This window comes from Mya arenaria, chromosome 6 (assembly GCF_026914265.1).
Source record: "Mya arenaria isolate MELC-2E11 chromosome 6, ASM2691426v1".
Lineage (NCBI taxonomy): Eukaryota > Metazoa > Mollusca > Bivalvia > Myida > Myidae > Mya > Mya arenaria.
Genome location: NC_069127.1, coordinates 54,348,145 through 54,370,892, shown reverse-complemented (window position 1 = coordinate 54,370,892; position 22,748 = coordinate 54,348,145). Strand labels below are relative to the sequence as shown.

The following is a 22,748-nucleotide window of genomic DNA, read 5'->3' as shown; positions in this document are numbered from 1 at the left end:
TATTTAAAAGAGTGGAATAAGCGTGTACCACCTAGTAGGTGATATAGGTAACACATACACATACAAATCATTATAACTAGCAGAGCCGGTTGAGGATAATCTGAACCAGACGCCTGATGAGATTGAACAAGTTAATATTTAGTGGAATACATTTTCTCCTTTGGAAGATTCTTAGAATGTATGTTAAAACATAGAATAATTTTTGATGAGAAACATTATTTACATTGTGTATTCCCAAAGGTCGAAATATACTAATCAGGTCTGTCCACCCAACGGTTACAAATCAATAGCATAAGCATGCTTCCGCCCAGGTCCTTAAAATGAAACCTGCCTCTGAACAAGCTGAATAGCCGTTTCTGATCATTAACTGACTGGAACGAGGGCATTCAATCTTGTTGGGCAGGTTGGTCATGACCGGCACATGACCCCATTGGCATTATGATTTTGATGTAAGTTGGTAAAAGGTAAAGGCAAATAACTCATAAAGAGCCTACCATACTTGGATGAACACTGCAAACTGATGACCCATATTGGTCATGGATACCAGGGTTAAATATCATATGATAAACATGATTAAAGCATTAGCCTACAACATTCGCTTAAAAGTAATCCAGTGCTTGATATTTTATTTATTTACATTCTTTAACATATTTTTTATCAACACTTTTACACAGTAGGTTTTCATTTATAGAAACATTACTCCTGGCATACAAACTATACCATCAAGTGTTCAAATACATACATGTTCAACAATGCTCATGGCAAGAATCTCATTTAAAAGTTCAACAGGTAAGAGTTTTAATCCGCTCCCATGGGCGGATCCAAGACTCGACGTAAGAGGGCGTAACCCTTTGACTTGCGCCCATCACTTAGAACTGATGTTGTTCTGCTTTAAAGTGTTGGTAATGGGGTGTGTGTGTATTTCTTTTATTACTTTTCTACCTATATTGAAATAAATGTAAACTTCGACGATTTTGGGGGGTGCACGCCGGGTGCCCCTTCTCCCTTCGATCCGCTAGTTACTCAACCGAACGAGCATTTACATTATGCAAAGCAATACATCTCCTAAACTGAGAAAGTCGTCATTATTGACAATAGGGAAAATTACCAAATAACCAAATAATGATGCAGTTTCAATATCTTTAAGTATCTATTAAACTGAATTGTTGTTAACCGTTAATTATTTTTATTTAAAGCTTTCGGTAAAATCTTTAGAGAGCTGATGTGAATTTGTTGATTTTGTTGAAAATAGAAAAACAGTTGAGATATCTAAACAAGCTAGAATAATAACCACCATTAAAAATAAACAGCCTGCTTTAAAATAACGAAGACTTTCATAATTAAAATCTTATTTTGATTGCAAGGAAATAGTACTATTACTTCTATACGGTTTTATTAATCGGAATAATGAAGGTTAACGCTTAAAGCACCATGAGAACGCAAACCCGACTGTATTGTATATTTCTCTGATAAACTGATAAAATTAAACAAAATGCTAGAAACATAGATAAGTTAAAGAATATATTTATCCTGGCTTCCTGGGGACTTCTGAGATCTTTTCGATGATTGAAATACAAATTTTCCATGTTGGTGCACAAGGACTTATGACTTTTAGAGAAAAATATTACTAGACACAAGATTTTGAACAACATTTATTGAAAGCATTGCTCTTCGTATGAAAAATTACTGGTAGGCACGTAAGCATATAGTGAACTCGTTACACTTGGTATGAAATATAACTGGTAAGCACGTTAGCATATAGTGAACTCGTTATGCTTCGCTTGCAATATAACTGGTAAGCACGTTAGTATATAGTGAACTCGTTACGCTTGGTATGCAAAATAACTGGTAAGCACGTTAGCATATAGTGAACTCGTTATGCTTCGCTTGCAATATAACTGGTAAGCACGTTAGCATATAGTGAACTCGTTACGCTAGGTATGCAATATAACTGGTAAGCACGTTAGCATATAGTAAACTCGTTACGCTTGGTATGCAATATAACTGGTAAGCACGTTAGCATATAGTGAACTCGTTATGATTCGCTTGCAATATAACTGGTAAGCCCGTTAGCATATAGTGAACTCGTTATGCTTCGCTTGCAATATAACTGGTAAGCACGTTAGCATATAGTGAACTCGTTACGCTTCGCTTGCAATATAACTGGTAAGCACGTTAGCATATAGTGAACTCGTTACGCTTCGCTTGCAATATAACTGGTAAGCACGTTAGCATATAGTGAACTCGTTATGCTTCGCTTGCAATATAACTGGTAAGCACGTTAGCATATAGTGAACTCGTTACGCTTGGTATGCAATATAACTGGTAAGCACGTTAGCATATAGTGAACTCGTTATGCTTCGCTTGCAATATAACTGGTAAGCACGTAAGCATACAGTGAACTCGTTGCGCCCCGTATGCAATATAACTGGTAAGCACGTAAGCATATAGTGAACTCGTTACGCTTCGCTTGCAATACAACTGGTAAGCACGTTAGCATATAGTGAACTCGTTATGCTTCGCTTGCAATATAACTGGTAAGCACGTTAGTATATAGTGAAATCATTTCCCCGAATGCAATATAACTGGTAAGCACGTTAGCATATAGTGAACTCGTTATGCTTCGCTTGCAATATAACTGGTAAGCACGTTAGCATATAATGAACTCGTTATGCTTCGCTTGCAATATAACTGGTAAGCACGTTAGCATATAGTGAACTCGTTACGCTTGGTATGCAATATAACTGGTAAGCACGTTAGCATATAGTGAACTCGTTATGCTTCGCTTGCAATATAACTGGTAAGCACGTTAGCATATAGTGAACTCGTTACGCTTGGTATGCAATATAACTGATAAGCACGTAAGCATATAGTGAACTTGTTACGCTTCGCTTGCAATACAACTGGTAAGCACGTTAGCATATAGTGAACTCGTTATGCTTCGCTTGCAATATAACTGGTAAGCACGTTAATATATAGTGAACTCGCTATGCTTCGCTTGCAATATAACTGGTAAGCACGTTAGTATATAGTGAACTCGCTATGCTTCGCTTGCAATATAACTGGTAAGCACGTTAGCATATAGTGAAATCATTTCCCCGAATGCAATATAACTGGTAAGCACTTTAGTAAAAGTGAACTCGTTATGCTTCGCTTGCAATGTAACTGGTAAGCACTTAAGCATATAGTGAACTTGTTATGCTGGGTGCGCAATATAACTGGTAAGCACGTAAGCATATAGTGAACTCGTTACGCTTCGCTTGCAATATAACTGGCAAGCACGTAAGCATATAGTGAACTCGTTACGCTAGGTATGCAATATAACTGGTAAGCACGTTAGCATATAGTGAACTCGTTATGCTTCGCTTGCAATATAACTGGTAAGCACGTTAGCATATAGTGAACTCGTTACGCTTGGTATGCAATATAACTGGTAAGCACGTTAGCATATAGTGAACTCGTTATGCTTCGCTTGCAATATAACTGGTAAGCACGTTAGCATATAGTGAACTCGTTACGCTAAGTATGCAATATAACTGGTAAGCTCGTTAGCATATAGTGAACTCGTTATGCTTCGCTTGCAATATAACTCGTAAGCACGTTAGCACATAGTGAACTCGTTACGCTTGGTATGCAATATAACTGGTAAGCGTGTTAGTATATAGTGAACTCGTTATGCTTCGCTTGCAATATAACTGGTAAGCACGTTAGCATATAGTGAACTCGTTACGCTTGGTAGGCAATATAAATGGTAAGCACGTAAGCATATAGTGAACTCGTTACGCTTCGCTTGCAATATAACTGGTAAGCACGTTAGCATATAGTGAACTCGTTATGCTTCGCTTGCAATATAACTGGTAAGCACGTTAGCATATAGTGAACTCGTTACGCTTCGCTTGCAATATAACTGGTAAGCACGTAAGCATATAGTTAACTTGTTACGCTAGGTATGCAATATAACTGGTAAGCACGTTAGCATATAGTGAACTCGTTATGCTTCGCTTGCAATATAACTGGTAAGCACGTTATCATATAGTGAACTCGTTACGCTTGGTATGCAATATAACCGGTAAGCACGTTAGCATATAGTGAACTCGTTATGCTTTGCTTGCAATATAACTGGTAAGCACGTTAGCATGTAGTGAACTCGTTACGCTTGGTATGCAATATAAATGGTAAGCAAGTAAGCATATAGTGAACTCGTTACGCTTCGCTTGCAATATAACTGGTAAGCACGTTAGCATATAGTGAACTCGTTATGCTTCGCTTGCAATATAACTGGTAAGCACGTTAGCATATAGTGAACTCGTTACGCTTCGCTTGCAATATAACTGGTAAGCACGTAAGCATATAGTGAACTCGTTACGCTAGGTATGCAATATAACTGGTAAGCACTTTAGCATATAGTGAACTCGTTATGCTTCGCTTGCAATATAACTGGTAAGCACGTTATCATATAGTGAACTCGTTACGCTTGGTATGCAATATAACTGGTAAGCACGTAAGTATATAGTGAACTCGTTATGCTTTGCTTGCAATATAACTGGTAAGCACGTAAGCATATAGTGAACTCGCTACGCTTCGCTTGCAATATAACTGGTAAGCACCTACACATATAGTGCACTTGTTACACTTTGCTTAATAATAATAATAATTATAACAACTTTATTTAACGAAGGTTGCATACTAAGTGTACAATCATTACAGACATACTACTTATTTCCAGCATGGCCTTCACACAAAAAGTTTTGCAAAAACATATATACTTACTTACATATTAAGCAACATACAAAACATGCAATCACACTATCACTATCATACATTTCTCATGTAATTCAACATAATTATACATGTATTCAACATTTCTTCGATAAACACAACTCAGTTTAATATGGTGATTATGAATTAAATAATTTCATCCTGTAAATAATGTAGATATATTCAGTAAAACTACATTCAATCAATATGTTTTCAACATTTACACATTTGGTAGTATCCATTACACGTTGTTGCAAGAATGTCATATACGTACATTAACCCAATTAATGTAAACAATTAACTATTTATTATAATAAGAATTAAATAAAGTGTCAAGATTTTTTTCATAAGTGATGAATATTATTCTGCCAATAAGTAGCCTTTTAATGCATGTTTAAAGGCTGGTAGCTTATCTTGACATTTAATGTATGTAGGAAGAGAATTTTAAATTTTCATTGCTTTATAGGCAAATGTATTTTTGATATAGTTTGTTCTAGGTTTTACAACAAAAAGATCCTTGTTTTCTGAAGGACGCAAACTTGCATGGCTTACAATATAACTGGTAAGCACATTAGCATAAAGTGAAATCATTACGCTTCGCTTGCAATTTTACTGTTAAGCACGTTAGCATATAGTGAAATTATTAATCTTCGCTTGCAATATTACTGGATAGCATGTTAGCATATAGTGAAATCATTACGCTTCGTTTGCAATATAACTGGATAGCACGTTAGCATATAGTGAAATCATTACGCTTCGCTTGCGATATAACTGGTAAGCACATTAGCATATAGTGAAATCATTACGCTTCACTTGTAATATTACTGGTAAGCACGTTAGCATATAGTGCAATCGTTATGCTTCGCATTACGCTTCGCTTGCAATATTACTGGTAAGCACGTAAGCATATAGTGCACTCGTTACGCTTCGCATTACGCTTCGCTTGTAATATTACTGGTAAGCACGTAAGCATATAGTGCACTCGTTACGCTTTGCTTGCAATATTACTGGTAAGCACGTAAGCATATAGTGCACTCGTTACGCTTCGCATTACGCTTCGCTTGTAATAATACTGGTAAGCACGTAAGCATTTATTGCACTCGTTACGCTTCGCATTACGCTTCGCTTGAAATATTACTGGTAAGCACGTAGGCATATAGTGCACTCGTTACGCTTCGCATTACGCTTCGCTTGCAATATTACTGGTAAGCACGTAAGCATATAGTGCACTCGTTACGCTTCGCTTGCAATATAACTGATAAGCACGTTAGCATATAGTGAACTCGCTACGCTTCGTTTGCAATATAACTGGTAAGCACGTTAGCATATAGTGAACTCGTTAAACTTTGCTTGCAATTTAACTGGTAAGCACGATAGCATATAGTGAACTTGTTACACATTGCTTGGAATATAACTGGTAAGCACATTAGCATATAGTGAACTCGTTACACTTTGCTTTCAATATAACTGGTAAGCGCGTAAGCATATAGTGAAATCATTACGCTTCGCTGCAATATAACTGGTAAGCACGTTAGCATATAGTGAAACCATTACGCTTCGCTTGTAATATAACTGGATAGCACGTTAGCATATAGTGAAATCATTACGCTTCGCTTGCAATATTACTGGTAAGCACGTAAGCATATAGTGAACTCGTTACACTTTGCTTGCAATATAACTGGATAGCACGTTAGCATAATGTGAACTCGTTACACTTTGCTTGCAATATAACTTGTAAGCACGTTAGCGTATAGTGAACTCGTTACACTTTGCTTGCAATATAACTGGTAAGCACTTAAGCATATAGTGAACTCGCTACGCTTCACTTGCAATAAAACTGGTAAGCACGTAGGCAAATAGTGAACTCGTTACGCTTCGTAAGCATAGAGTGAACTCGTTTCGCTCCGTATGCAATATAACTGGTAAGGACGTTAGCATATAGTGAAATCATTACACTGTGTTTGCAATATAAATGGTAAGCACGTAAGCATATAGTGAACTCGTTACGCTTTGCATGCAATATAACTGGTAAGCACGTAAGCATATAGTGAACTCGTTACGCTTCGTATGCAACATAACTGGTAAGCACGTCAGCATAGAGTGAAATCGTTACGCTTCGCTTGGAATATAACTGGTAAGCACGTAAGCATATAGTGAACTCGTTGCGCTCCTCATGCAATATAACTGGTAAGCATGTAAGCATATAGTGAACTCGTTGCGCTCCGCATGCAATATAACTGGTAAGCACGTTAGCAAATAGTGAAATCATTACACTTTGTTTGCAATCTAACTGGTAAGCACTTAAGAACGTAAGCATGTATTCATCCATTTTGGTATATTAAAACAATTGTATTAATTGTAGTAAATCTTATTTGGGAATAAGAGTGCATCATTAATGATCTATTGACAATTGTTTTAAGTGACACTCTTACTCCCAAATACGATTGACCACAATTAAAACTATGTTTTACTATACCATAAAGGATGAATACATGCTTACATAAGAGGATGAATACATGTCGAAATTTTTTTTTAAAAGATCATTATAAAATTACTTTGGGTAACTGTCTTCATTTTTGTTTTTTAATAATTTGCGTAATATTTACTTAAGATATTTTAAACTTAAAACAGGATTTATCTTTATGATAACCACAATAAACCATTTTTTCATTTATCAAAATTTACTTTAAGTATATACTTTGGCTGATTAAAATAAGCTTATTAAGCCTGTACAGTTTCAGAATTTTCGGGAAATTGAGGGCCTGGTACGTAAATACTACGTAAGAAGTAGTACAGGTACTACCAACTTTTTTGTACTAATTTTACTAAAGGAATAATTGGTGCTTTTTTATGAAACTCAATTTCAACTGGTAAAATTAATAACAGTTTGTGTTTTAATCATTTTGTAAAGTGACCTGTACATTAAATAAATGCACCAACTCCTCCTGTGCCAATTTTATCAAGACAATCTACGTGTAAGTCAATTGTTTTATATAGTCTATTATAATTCTTAAAAAGCATGGCTGTGTGCTTCATGTTTTATGTGTAGATATATATATGTATTATGCTGTACACAGATGAGACTTAAATAAACTATAAATCTGTAAAGAGTGTATATCATATCTGGGGGAAATTAGTGTTCAGTTTTTTACGCATTTCACCATTCATGACAAATACTGTTGAACCCCGTTAGCTCGAAATTACCAGGCTCGATTTCCTCTTTGGCTCGAATTGGATGTAAAGATTTTTTTAAACTGAGGGTGTATGGAGGCTATTCGTTGCCAAAAGTCCAGACGTGTATGTGTGTATTTTAGGTTTGTAACATTGATGATTTACCAATTTACATTTTACAACCGCCAACTCATCGGTTGTATGTTAACATTTTACACTGCACATTTTCATTTGTCATTTGTACCAATTGGAGTTTTTCGTGGGTTTGCTGGAGCAGGTTTTGAACAGGGACTTGCGTTAGAGGAGCGTTACTTAGGGGCACAACTTTTTGGACATGATCCTTCTAGTGGGCATGACATTAATATGTTTAAAATGTGGGAAGTGGGGTTTACGGGTACTCCCCCTAGAATATTTTAAATATTTTTAGTCTGAATTGGTGCATTATGGCGTAATTAAGTATTTTTTTCTGAGAAATATTGACAAAAAAAATAACCTTTAAGTTTACTTGCGGGCCAACTGAGGGGGACACAGGCCCTACAGCTCCCCCCTCCCCCAAACACACTGAACGACCCGCCCATGGTCCACTTGTAAATAAAATAAATGAACAATTTTTGCTTGCTTGGGTATAAGTAAAAAAACAACTGACAGTGGCAGTATAAATCAGGGTCCGTGAGCCCAGCTCAGATACACCCAACTGCAATTGACTAAATAATATGGTGATTTATAACCCATTTAGGAACATTGATCGTCAAAATAAAATAAAAGATGAAGTTAATTTTAGTTTTTTTGTGGAATAAAGAGAGAGTACTCGGACTTACAACCGGGAATTTACAGGAGGTAGGCGAAGATGTTATCTCCCTTGCTTGATTCGACGGAAATAAACGAAAGAAAATCTTATTCGTTAGCTCCTCCCATTCACCTTCGTTTCTTTCGGTGACATTTACCGTATAAGGTATAGGCGAAATCGTCTATCCTTGTAATTCTGAACTTGTCAATTGACTTTTGTAAACCTGGATTTGTTGGACTGCAAATGTTCATTTTACAAATGCGAGTGTCGACTGTAGGATTGCAGTTTTACATATGCATGATTCGGCTTTCTAAATTACATCATCATATTGTTAAAGGCAAGTTATACGATCTATGTTTTAGTGAGTTTATACAGGGTAGATCTGACAAATATACATTTTGACTACTATAATGACAAATGACAAATCAATACAGAAAAACTGACGAATAGAAACAACAAATAGCACGTCTACATTGACAAATGTTAGAGATATTTAGTACGATTAAGAAGCACATTGTGGGAATTACACGTCTAGACTTTTGGCAACGAATAGCCTCCATAAGGGTGAGCAATCCCGCTTGGCTCAAATTTCTCGAGGTATTTTCGACGGTCTCTTACACTTCGAGCCAACGGGGTTCGACTGTTCGATAACATTACGTTATGTCTTGTTAAGGCGGTGAAATGACATATCACTGGTTTTCTTAGAAAACCATACAAAAGAAAACAGAATAACGTTTTTCTGATTTTACTTTACTGTACTACAACAACACATTCCGCACATAGCAGGCATCAACATCCGTATAGAATAATAAAGATTTAAAAAATCTAAAAGAAAAATACTGAAAATGTTGTTTTATGTCAAAAATAAAATACTGAGTTAAAAAAACTTCATCGCATCGTTTAATATTCAACAAAGAACCTTAGATATTATGAGTGCACATGAACCTTTATAACACTTTGTATAAAAGGAAACTAAACCATTATCATACAATAATAATAATAAACGCAATGCACAATTGAATTAATTTTGGCGCGAGTTTGTACGCTTTATCACAGTGGTCTCCCTTGGCTATCCTGCTAATTAATTGGGTTGAGCATTGTTGAAGAAAATAATAACTGTTTGTCATAAAAATATACACGATTATTTGTTTTATATTCGCTTGTCATCTATTCACTTTTGTGGCTGGATATCCGACGATTCATCAATTCAAAAGATATTAATTATGTCATATTTAACTTGTTCACTAGCATGTGTTCATGTTCAGACTCCTTGTTCAGCTTATAAAATGTTCTTATTTGTTAGCTTGAAATCGTGTCACTCGGGTCGCCAATGCTTTCAGATGTTTCAGAAGCCTTTACAGTTTCGTCGGTGTCGGATTGAAGGGGCGCCTCCTCCTCCTCCTCTTCGCCTTCTTCAAGACATCCCAAGTCACCGACTCCCGCAGGCGCAATGGTGACGCGTTCGACTTTTGCAGTCGGCACCTCATCGACCATGGCGAGCCGGTTGGTGAGTCCGGCGGCGCTACTCGCGGATACCTCATTTCCGTCTTTATCCACAAATACGAGGTCGTCGGGAAGTTTGTCCGGAAGCTTGTACTCCCCGCTCGATCCAGCGAAAAATGATGGCTCAGAGGATTGTTTTTCTTTCGCGATTAATGGAGGGTCAAAGAATGTTTTGTAATTCGTTTCTTTTAATAGTACAACTTTTCTTGGACTAACAAACGCAGGGTACATATTTTTAACAGCATGTTGAGTCCTAGTAGTCTTTATTACTTGCTTAACTGCGTTAGAGAAGCCGACATTGCGTTCCACATTTCCTTTCACAATTTTATTATTCAAGTCACGTATGTTTGTGAAAAATAGCTCATTCGGCTGCCTTCGGGTTAAATCCGTCTGGGATTTACTCCTGACACTATTATGGTCAACAATCGTTACCTTTTTATTCGTAAACTTAGGCTTTGCGTCCACTTCCTCATCAGAAAACTCCAACTGTTTCGCTTGCTTTCGGAACATAGACGGGCGCGCTATCTCCCCGCGGGCGATCTTGGTTTCTATTTCCGGTTCCGAAAGCTCCGGGAGGTACTTCCGGCAGATGGCGGCAGTAGTCACGTGATCTTCGGTTGGCTCTAGCACTGGAAAATAGATATCTGAACGCTGACGGCTCACCACGCGTATCCGGTTTTTACGGCACTCATAACACAGCTGTGGACCTGCGGACAGAAATGGAACCTTATTTGATTTATAATTGAGTAATTTGTTAAAAGGCAGTGTAAGTATACTAAATGAGTCTGGCAGTTTACTAAAGCTGCTGGCACCGTGAGTACAAAGCGTCCAAATTGCAGGAATAGTGTTGTTTAATTGTTTATCTTGATGAAGGTCTTTGCGTAAACACCAACTGCAATATGGCCGACCCCATGACGCCATTACGACTTAAAATACAACCTACATTGTAAGCCAATGAAATTGCAGATAGGCAATCATTAAGTAGTAGACTTAATCATTAAGAATTTCACCGTTCTCAGGTGTTTTAAAGGTCCGCCTTAACTGTCACTCATCCGATACATACTCCCTGCGTCAGATTCTGCGTTGTTTATGTATCAGCCAATGAGTTAGTATTCTAAGTCACTTAAATGACATGAATGAATTAATTTCTTAATGATTAAGAAGGGTTCGTCCGCTACGCTCACTCCGCCAATTCTTATTCATTGAGAATTTACTTCACGCCATTTAACTATTACTTAAACTGTATTTAAATAGTGTCATAAGTACTTTTAGCACTGTAGTGACTAAACTTCCATGCCAAATACAATACTAAGACAATTCAAAGAGAGTGAGATATAAGGAGTTCTGTGAGCGATACTTTGGCTCTTTGCCAATAAACCTTACCGTGTTGAAGATCATCAATTCAAGGGGTACAACTCTCTGGGGTTAAAACCATTCTGAACTCCTCGGCCATTTTTATCGAAAACAACCTCGGATGTATGCCGGTACATCAGTTGAAGTAGTTCGTATTTTTTTGAATTAAATCATCAATGAAATGTATTGTTTTAGAGTTGTATTTATTGATCTAAGTTTAAATTGATTGCCAGTGAAGTGAATTATTGCAAACATCATTAAGATTCCCACGAGTAAAGTCATAAAGTTTAACTGCTAAATAAAATTACTACGCGATCTACTTGCAGCGGACTTAAACGTGCCACTTTTTGAGTATGTAAACCGTCCAAATACATCCGAGGTTGGTTTTGGTAAAAATGGCCGAGGAGTTCCGAATGGGTTAAAACTAAGATACATCATTTTCCCAGTATAACCTGTTTAATACCGAGTACCAATCAAGCGAAACTAATGATATCATATTTAACGTCATTCGGAACTCCTCGGCCATTTTCCATCGAAAACAACCTCGGATGTAGGCCGGTACATTAATAAAAGTAGTTCGTAAAAATAAATAATAGTATTTATTCATTGTAGTGTTTGAAGGTGTATTTTGTATATATAAATTAAAAATGATTGCCAGTGAAGTGAATTAGTGCATTTAGGTAATTAAGATTCCCAAAGATAAAGTCATTGCAATTTACTGCTAAATTGAAATTACTACGCGATCTACTTGCAGCGTAGTAAAATGTTAACATTGCTAACATTATAAACGGTTCATGTACATCCGATTTTGTTTTAAATGTAAAATGGCTGAGGTGTTCCAAATGATTTTAACGTATTTATTTTTAACGTAGACGCGCCTTATCTTGCGCCTTGACGTTCTTTGTCACTTCTTGAAAAGCAATGTACCACTCTGTTATAAATGTTTTAGCATTTTTATGGACATTGAAGTTGTTTCCCATATCCAAAACTTTACCAATGATTTCACAGCAGTCCCGGGTGACGGGCGATATGGAGTTCCGTGGTGGGCCATGATGTCTTCGTCGTCCGAATCTTCAACGTCTTCTAGCAAACCGTGCAGGTCTGAAATAATAACCGAAAATGTAAGCTTGCAGGATATGGCGGCAGATCACTGGCACTTGATTTTCAAACTCAATAAAAAAAAAATTAAAACAATCTTATAATACCCAACTAAAATCATTATACCAAAATTGTGATTTTTTTATTAATATACATTTTTGTATTGCATATTATACTTACATAATAAACAGTTCAAATAAAAATGCATATATATAAAAAAATACACAATTTTGGTAATATGAATTTTAGTTGGAAATTATAAGATTATATTTTTAGAATTAAAAACAAACGATTGAGTTTGAATATCCAGCGGCAGTGCGGCAGACAAATGCGATAGACAAACTTAGATCATATTGTTGATAGCAATACGTCATTAGAGGTTGCGAACACTTGCACGGCTACATGTGGGCTTCTGTTTGTGTCCTACGTCATGAGAGGTTGCGAACATTGCAAGGCTACATGTGGGCTACTTTTTGTGTTCTACGTCATTAGAGGTTGCGAACACTTGCACGGCTCCATCTTGGTTACTTTTTCGTGCTCTACGTCATCTCGTTTAGAATGGCACGCATGATAGCTTGAGAAAAGTGGTTTGAGAGTATGAGTTTTAGGACTTAAACTTGCAATACGAATTTTTAAGGTTATCTGCAACTTTTAAATGTACGTTAATTGTTCGCAACGTCTGGGGAGTTTAGCTGTACCCGAGGACGGGCCATTTCTTTCTTCTTCAGTATGGGCTCTTGCTGGGTGGGCAATTCCTCATGCCTTGGTAATACTGGGGAGGTTAGCTGTATTTGAGGGAAAGCCAGCTCAGGCTTTTTCAGTATGGGCTCTTGCTGGTTGGGCAATTCCTTATGTCCCTGTAACACTTGGGAGGTTAGCTGTATCAGATGACGGGCCAGCTCTTGCGTCCTCAGTATGGGCTCTTGCTGGATGGGTAATTCTTTATGCTGCGGTAGCACTGGGGAGGTTAGCTGTATCAGAGGACGGGCCAGCTCTGAATTTATCAGTATGGGCTCTTCCTGCGTGGGCAATTCCTCATGCCACGGTAACACTGTGGAGTTAAGCTGTATTCGAGGACGGGCGAGCTCTTGCTTGTTCAGTATGGGCTCTTGCTGAATGGGTTATTCTTTATGCTGCGGTAACACTGGGGAGGTTAGCTGTATCCGAGGAAGGGCCAGCTTTAACTTCATCAATATGGGATCCTGCTGGGTGGGCAATTCCTTATGGTAACACTATGGAATTTAGCTGTGTCTGAGGTCGGTCCAGCTTTTTCAGTATGGGATCTTGTTGGGTGGGCAGCACCTCATACTCCGGTAACACTGGGAGGTTAGCTGTATCCGAGGACGGACAAGCTCATACTTTTCAGTATGGGCTCTTACTGGGAGGGCAATTCCGCAAGTCCCTGTAACACTGGGGAGGATAGTCGTATCCGAGGACGGTCCAGCTCAGGCTTTTCCAGTATGGGCTCTTACTGGGTGGGTAATTCCTCATTCCCCTGTAACACCGGGGAGTTTAGCTGTATCCGAGGACGGCCAGCTCTGGCTTTTTCAGTATTAGCTCTTGCTGGGTGGGCTATTTCCGTACTCCGGTAGCACTGGGGAAGTTAGCTGTATCCAAGGACGGGCCAGCATTGGCTTCTTAATTTTGGGCTCTAGATGGGTTAGCGTCTCCTTACACCCTGTACCACTGGGGAGGTTAGCTAAATATGTTTTATACTTTGATTTGACCACAGTTGTTTGATATTTGATTAAAGATCTAATAGCATTTAACAGGGGCACAAAAAATACATAAAGATAATAAATAGGTTTGTCTTATACAGGGTACATGTATGCGAATGACACAAATCAAAGTATAAATCATACATTGATTATGACTATGACCTATTTTGATATTAATACAATGCAAAGAAAGAAAGAGGTTTAATAATATTTAATAATAACGTAATTCATTAAAAGTGTAAAAAACAGGTTACACAACATCGCACCAGGATAAAAGAAGAGCCCCAGAGAAACCCAGTGAGTTCATTTTAAACGGCAAACGTATTTTTGTTGACCTAATAAGTGTTAAAAAAGTTGACCCTTAGTAAGAACAATAGCGAGAGAATAGGCCACCCCATTATATGATTTTGTTAAACGTCCGCCTTGGTTTGACCCCTATGAGCCAAAATAAATAAATTTGTACACAAAAACATCTGGAATATTTCGATATCCGATGATTTGAGAACGATATTTTTAGTTGACCTGATAACGATATGATGATTCGCATAATTAACTCATTACCACAATCAGTCAGACGATTGATACCATTGAATTGAAAGACAACGCAAGCGTCCTTCAATTCACGACGCTTTTAAGCTTACATTTGTGTTTGCTTTACAATAACTTTATTTATATAAAGGTCATTATTAACGCAGAAAGCTGCTCAGCTAAAATATCTGCAGAATACGAAATACGCAAAAACGTTACTACTGTATTATTTATTAAGTTATTACTAGCGGGAGTCCTCAGTGTGCTGTCCTTGCACACACACGCACGCACGCACGCACGCACGCACGCACACACACGCACACGCGCACATATATGAAAGGTAGATTGTAAAAGGTAATACACATGCAGCTATAAATATTCTTATTTTTACTAGAGAACACGCACATACACGCACGCAACTATTCATTATAACACGTAAACACATAACAAGGACAGTTTATAAAAGAGAAAGAAAAGAGAAGGATTGCCCTGCTAAATTTGACCTAATTTGTAACATACCATTTTTGCAAGTGTGACTCAATGTTATTGTTTGATGATGCTATTTGTGCCTCAAATTGATTCACATTTTATTATTGTTCAGCATTAAAATGTGGTTTGGTATTACTGTGTTTCATATTGAAATAAAACATTTCAATAAAATTATTACAAACAGTTAATAACATATTTGAATTTATGCTTAAATTCTCCAAGGAAAGTCATGAAATACTAATGTCAATACCATTTGCCTTGCAAAAGTTGCTTAGCTTACACACTAAATTTTGAGTTATTGAACACTACCAAAATACATGTTCGAATGTTTCTAGATTGGAATTTTTAAAATCAAATATATTGCTCTTTTGAGTTTATATCTAGGTAACCGCAATTGTTTTTTGGAAGTGTGTGTGTAACGATTGTTTATTGAAAGGAACGTAAGGTAACCTCAATTGTTGAGTGAAATGGGATTTTATATTAACAGCATCCGGTATAAGTTTGCAAATCCGGTTTACTTGCAAACTTAGTTTTTTTATTATCTTAGATATCAACTTCAAAAGCGACACATAGAAAGTTTGCCCATTAAATAAGAAATATTTTAAGTAAAATTAAAAAAAAAGTTTTAAGAAATATGAAAATTTTAATTCCTAATTGATTTCTCCCGTTGGCCACCAATTGGATTTTAGGTCCCCCGCGGGGTTTTGACAAACTCCAATTGGAGAATTTTCCATATGAGCCGAAACGGGGGAAAAATCAGCAATTTGAAAAAAATCAAATATTACAATTTGGAACAGAAAATTACATTTCTATGTATGTCTGTAGTACTAGATTCATAAACATAATTAAAACCGGATTTGCAAACTTATACCGGATGCTGTTATATACAGTTTTCCATTCAGTTAAATTTATTTCTTTTCAGCAGTCCATGCCATTCTTCGATTTTGAAATCTTGGAAAGTCTTTATTTGAACGTTGTATATTTTTTGTAAGGTTGTTTCGATATTTTAGATACACCCTAATAGCGAATTGTGTCTTGGTTGTAATATGTTTTTTTACACGTTTAAGACTCCATTAACTGTTAATGTTAATTGAGGGCATTTTTCTTGTAAACACCTTCAAGCACTCTGAACGATGTTGATTGATATCGTCATCGTGCTTTTTATAATGGCGATCCAGGTTATCTTTGAGTTTATACTTCTTCTTGCATTCAGTAGACGTGAATATATGCCAATGACTCTCAGTTACCATAATATGCTACACCAACTAACTCAGCTTTTTGTCTCACAATTCGCACTGGTAATCCATATTAACTCCTTAACGTTCTGCTTGCAGAAAGCTTGAGAAAAGTGGTTTGAGAGTATGAGTTTTAGGACTTAAACTTGCAATACGAATTTTTAAGGTTATCTGCAACTTTTAAATGTACGTTAATTGTTCGCAACGTCTGGGGAGTTTAGCTGTACCCGAGGACGGGCCATTTCTTTCTTCTTCAGTATGGGCTCTTGCTGGGTGGGCAATTCCTCATGCCTTGGTAATACTGGGGAGGTTAGCTGTATTTGAGGGAAAGCCAGCTCAGGCTTTTTCAGTATGGGCTCTTGCTGGTTGGGCAATTCCTTATGTCCCTGTAACACTTGGGAGGTTAGCTGTATCAGATGACGGGCCAGCTCTTGCGTCCTCAGTATGGGCTCTTGCTGGATGGGTAATTCTTTATGCTGCGGTAGCACTGGGGAGGTTAGCTGTATCAGAGGACGGGCCAGCTCTGAATTTATCAGTATGGGCTCTTCCTGCGTGGGCAATTCCTCATGCCACGGTAACACTGTGGAGTTAAGCTGTATTCGAGGACGGGCGAGCTCTTGCTTGTTCAGTATGGGCTCTTGCTGAATGGGTTATTCTTTATGCTGCGGTAACACTGGGGAGGTTAGCTGTATCCGAGGAAGGGCCAGCTTTAACTTCATCAATATGGGATCCTGCTGGGTGGGCAATTCCTTATGGTAACACTATGGAATTTAGCTGTGTCTGAGGTCGGTCCAGCTTTTTCAGTATGGGATCTTGTTGGGTGGGCAGCACCTCATACTCCGGTAACACTGGGAGGTTAGCTGTATCCGAGGACGGACAAGCTCATACTTTTCAGTATGGGCTCTTACTGGGAGGGCAATTCCGCAAGTCCCTGTAACACTGGGGAGGATAGTCGTATCCGAGGACGGTCCAGCTCAGGCTTTTCCAGTATGGGCTCTTACTGGGTGGGTAATTCCTCATTCCCCTGTAACACCGGGGAGTTTAGCTGTATCCGAGGACGGCCAGCTCTGGCTTTTTCAGTATTAGCTCTTGCTGGGTGGGCTATTTCCGTACTCCGGTAGCACTGGGGAAGTTAGCTGTATCCAAGGACGGGCCAGCATTGGCTTCTTAATTTTGGGCTCTAGATGGGTTAGCGTCTCCTTACACCCTGTACCACTGGGGAGGTTAGCTAAATATGTTTTATACTTTGATTTGACCACAGTTGTTTGATATTTGATTAAAGATCTAATAGCATTTAACAGGGGCACAAAAAATACATAAAGATAATAAATAGGTTTGTCTTATACAGGGTACATGTATGCGAATGACACAAATCAAAGTATAAATCATACATTGATTATGACTATGACCTATTTTGATATTAATACAATGCAAAGAAAGAAAGAGGTTTAATAATATTTAATAATAACGTAATTCATTAAAAGTGTAAAAAACAGGTTACACAACATCGCACCAGGATAAAAGAAGAGCCCCAGAGAAACCCAGTGAGTTCATTTTAAACGGCAAACGTATTTTTGTTGACCTAATAAGTGTTAAAAAAGTTGACCCTTAGTAAGAACAATAGCGAGAGAATAGGCCACCCCATTATATGATTTTGTTAAACGTCCGCCTTGGTTTGACCCCTATGAGCCAAAATAAATAAATTTGTACACAAAAACATCTGGAATATTTCGATATCCGATGATTTGAGAACGATATTTTTAGTTGACCTGATAACGATATGATGATTCGCATAATTAACTCATTACCACAATCAGTCAGACGATTGATACCATTGAATTGAAAGACAACGCAAGCGTCCTTCAATTCACGACGCTTTTAAGCTTACATTTGTGTTTGCTTTACAATAACTTTATTTATATAAAGGTCATTATTAACGCAGAAAGCTGCTCAGCTAAAATATCTGCAGAATACGAAATACGCAAAAACGTTACTACTGTATTATTTATTAAGTTATTACTAGCGGGAGTCCTCAGTGTGCTGTCCTTGCACACACACGCACGCACGCACGCACGCACACACACGCACACGCGCACATATATGAAAGGTAGATTGTAAAAGGTAATACACATGCAGCTATAAATATTCTTATTTTTACTAGAGAACACGCACATACACGCACGCAACTATTCATTATAACACGTAAACACATAACAAGGACAGTTTATAAAAGAGAAAGAAAAGAGAAGGATTGCCCTGCTAAATTTGACCTAATTTGTAACATACCATTTTTGCAAGTGTGACTCAATGTTATTGTTTGATGATGCTATTTGTGCCTCAAATTGATTCACATTTTATTATTGTTCAGCATTAAAATGTGGTTTGGTATTACTGTGTTTCATATTGAAATAAAACATTTCAATAAAATTATTACAAACAGTTAATAACATATTTGAATTTATGCTTAAATTCTCCAAGGAAAGTCATGAAATACTAATGTCAATACCATTTGCCTTGCAAAAGTTGCTTAGCTTACACACTAAATTTTGAGTTATTGAACACTACCAAAATACATGTTCGAATGTTTCTAGATTGGAATTTTTAAAATCAAATATATTGCTCTTTTGAGTTTATATCTAGGTAACCGCAATTGTTTTTTGGAAGTGTGTGTGTAACGATTGTTTATTGAAAGGAACGTAAGGTAACCTCAATTGTTGAGTGAAATGGGATTTTATATTAACAGCATCCGGTATAAGTTTGCAAATCCGGTTTACTTGCAAACTTAGTTTTTTTATTATCTTAGATATCAACTTCAAAAGCGACACATAGAAAGTTTGCCCATTAAATAAGAAATATTTTAAGTAAAATTAAAAAAAAAGTTTTAAGAAATATGAAAATTTTAATTCCTAATTGATTTCTCCCGTTGGCCACCAATTGGATTTTAGGTCCCCCGCGGGGTTTTGACAAACTCCAATTGGAGAATTTTCCATATGAGCCGAAACGGGGGAAAAATCAGCAATTTGAAAAAAATCAAATATTACAATTTGGAACAGAAAATTACATTTCTATGTATGTCTGTAGTACTAGATTCATAAACATAATTAAAACCGGATTTGCAAACTTATACCGGATGCTGTTATATACAGTTTTCCATTCAGTTAAATTTATTTCTTTTCAGCAGTCCATGCCATTCTTCGATTTTGAAATCTTGGAAAGTCTTTATTTGAACGTTGTATATTTTTTGTAAGGTTGTTTCGATATTTTAGATACACCCTAATAGCGAATTGTGTCTTGGTTGTAATATGTTTTTTTACACGTTTAAGACTCCATTAACTGTTAATGTTAATTGAGGGCATTTTTCTTGTAAACACCTTCAAGCACTCTGAACGATGTTGATTGATATCGTCATCGTGCTTTTTATAATGGCGATCCAGGTTATCTTTGAGTTTATACTTCTTCTTGCATTCAGTAGACGTGAATATATGCCAATGACTCTCAGTTACCATAATATGCTACACCAACTAACTCAGCTTTTTGTCTCACAATTCGCACTGGTAATCCATATTAACTCCTTAACGTTCTGGAAAAAGACAAATAAAGTAAAATTAGCTTCTTTGATTTTTTGGGAATATTTAAATGGTGTTTGTGATTGGTTTGCCAGTGACAAATGTGAGTGGTCAATTGTGGTACAACATACTATTTTCATTTGGGTATGGGCCTGTACTCTGGTCTATTAAGACGTTGCACAAATGTGTTTAAAAGATCTGTTTTACGTTACTTTGACTCATTTGTGGGCTAGCAAGAGACCTAGTTGCATGTATTCCACGCAGTGTCAAGAATGTCGGCGTGTCTTTTCGAGTAAAAAATGCTACGACATCATCAAGAACATACAAGAAGACACTATTTCACCGTATTCACAGGGGAGAAAAGTGTATTCGCCACCGCCGCCACGACAAAGTAGCATATATACATCACCGCCGCCCAGTAGCACAAAACCACATGAAACGCATTTCGTATCACTGGGAGTACATCTTGCAGCGCCAAAAGCATTACAACCACCGGGGAATATTATAATCTCAACGAATATGGGGGTCCAACATCTATTTACTAAGATGATATCGGGCCCAATGGGATGTTGAAAGACAACATTTGTAACGAACTGCAAAAAACATATCACTATGATCCAACAAATAGTGCAGAGAATAGTATGGTTATAGAGGTTGCAGCCTCTGTATTCGGTTATCAAAAGGACTGTGTTTTCGAGAGTATAATTTTTACAAGGCACTCCAAATGACTTTGAAAATGAAGTGGGTTTTTTTATCTCAGAATCTGCAATTAACTCATTTTGGACGACTTGTAATGAAGCTGGCAAAGATAATAGTATTACCAATCTATTTATGGACGGTTCCCACCATTCATCATTATCTGTTGTATCTATCAATCAGAATTTGTTTGGCAACAAAGACCCGACACATAGACGCAACCGTCATTGTCTGGTACGTTTTAACAAATTTGCAGGCCTTTAATCTTTGATAACGTTGGCTCGTCAAATGCACCCCAGACAAATGGAAAAGCTCATTAATTGGTTTGCAAAAGCAACAAAATACCTATACGAATATCTGCTTGCTGATTTAAAACCGTTCACTGCGACAGATGACCGATTAAGATTTTACTTGAAGTGAAAATACAAACATTTCATTCTCAACTGCCGGAATTGACCAATCAGGTACAATAATTTCTGGATACGACTATAAAATGTATCACGTCAGAATTCAATCGAATGGTGGGTCCGTGGTCAAGTGGTAACACACTTGACTATCAATCCAGGGGTCGCAGGTACAATTCCCCGTCGCATCATTAAAAATACTAATTGTCATCCGGGAGGGACGTTAAATGGGGGTCCCGTGTGACAGTGTCATACACTGGTGCACGTTAAAGAACCAGGGTAGCTATAACCAGGGTAACATTCTTTCTGTACACTATTCTCCCAAAAATCTAAAATGACTAACAATGTTAACGGAGCACTCGCCGAATGGGCAACGCCCGAATGCAAGTATAAATAAGCTTACACACCAGCGAATTCAATCATTTCTACTGTCGGAGATTAAACTGTTCATATCAACGATCAAGAAGACACAAAGGATAAAATGGGCATCCTTGTGATGATTGTGGATTATTACATTTTTCAGCGCACGATGTGCAAAGTCACGATAAAAGTGGTTGTTGTCCAAAATGCAGGGAACCACCGGCAAAATTACCCAGGACTGAAGAACATAGCGATGACGAACTGAAAAGGATGTAGAAGAAAACGATGGCTTTCTCTGGTAAATTACTCAAAACAAAATGAAGACAAATTTAATAAGTTATACTATCATTGCATCGGTGAGGAACATAATGAAGAACATTCGTGCGAAATTGCTTTGGAGCGTATACGCCGTATAAAGAGACACTGTTCATTGAAAATATATCAACGACTTTTGGATATGTACTGGTTGCCTATTCTTCCAAATGCGTCATATAGAATCATAGCCGGGCAGATTGATCAGCTACTTTAAGACGGCCTAAGTTTGCCTTCTGTCGATAAAAGAATCCTTCGGAAACATAAGCACTTCAGGACTCATTCGATCAAACGGATGACAGCGGAGAAAAGAGCGACGACGAAAGTAGAGATGGCAAAGGAACAATACATATATGTACTAGAAACATATAACTTCATTTGTTCATATGCTATAGACATGGCTCCGTGGGGGAAATTTGTAAAGACTATCTACTACGATCCGTCACACACTGTCAGTTTCGCAGGACCTTAGTTACTGTATAGAGTGGTGCAACAAAAGGGCAAATACAAACTTGGAATGCACATAATTCGGTAATAATTTTGCATGTCGAAAAATCGTTTAGTCTTCAAAAATCCGTGCGATGGCGCTTTCATCAAACTGATGTTATAAGCGCAGAAAAAGACGATTTATGGATGGCCGACCTCATCGATATGGTAAAGTTTGATGAATTTTAACGATGGCTACACGTATATTACGTTAGTGATCGACGCATTCTCAAAGTATTTTCCAACACAGAACGAAACCAAGTGTTAAACTGTGACGCAGAACA

The 22,748-nt window shown here is 37.4% G+C and overlaps 2 protein-coding genes across 2 annotated transcripts; both read right to left on the bottom strand.

Annotated features, from left to right (window-relative positions):
- Nucleotides 1-9,366: 9,366 nt before the first annotated feature.
- On the bottom strand, nt 9,367-13,218 carry LOC128237899 (uncharacterized). The gene is made up of 3 exons (XM_052953477.1): nt 13,214-13,218; nt 12,567-12,643; nt 9,367-10,926 (listed from the first exon to the last, which is right to left on the bottom strand). The coding sequence occupies exons 1-3, from the start codon at nt 13,216-13,218 to the stop codon at nt 10,016-10,018; spliced, it is 993 nt and encodes a 330-aa protein (XP_052809437.1). The 3' UTR covers nt 9,367-10,015.
- A 114-nt stretch (nt 13,219-13,332) lies between these two features.
- On the bottom strand, nt 13,333-17,660 carry LOC128237898 (periaxin-like). Its single transcript, XM_052953475.1, has 3 exons — nt 17,549-17,660; nt 16,868-17,163; nt 13,333-13,782 (listed from the first exon to the last, which is right to left on the bottom strand). The coding sequence occupies exons 1-3, from the start codon at nt 17,658-17,660 to the stop codon at nt 13,333-13,335; spliced, it is 858 nt and encodes a 285-aa protein (XP_052809435.1).
- Between the last annotated feature and the right edge of the window lie 5,088 nt (nt 17,661-22,748).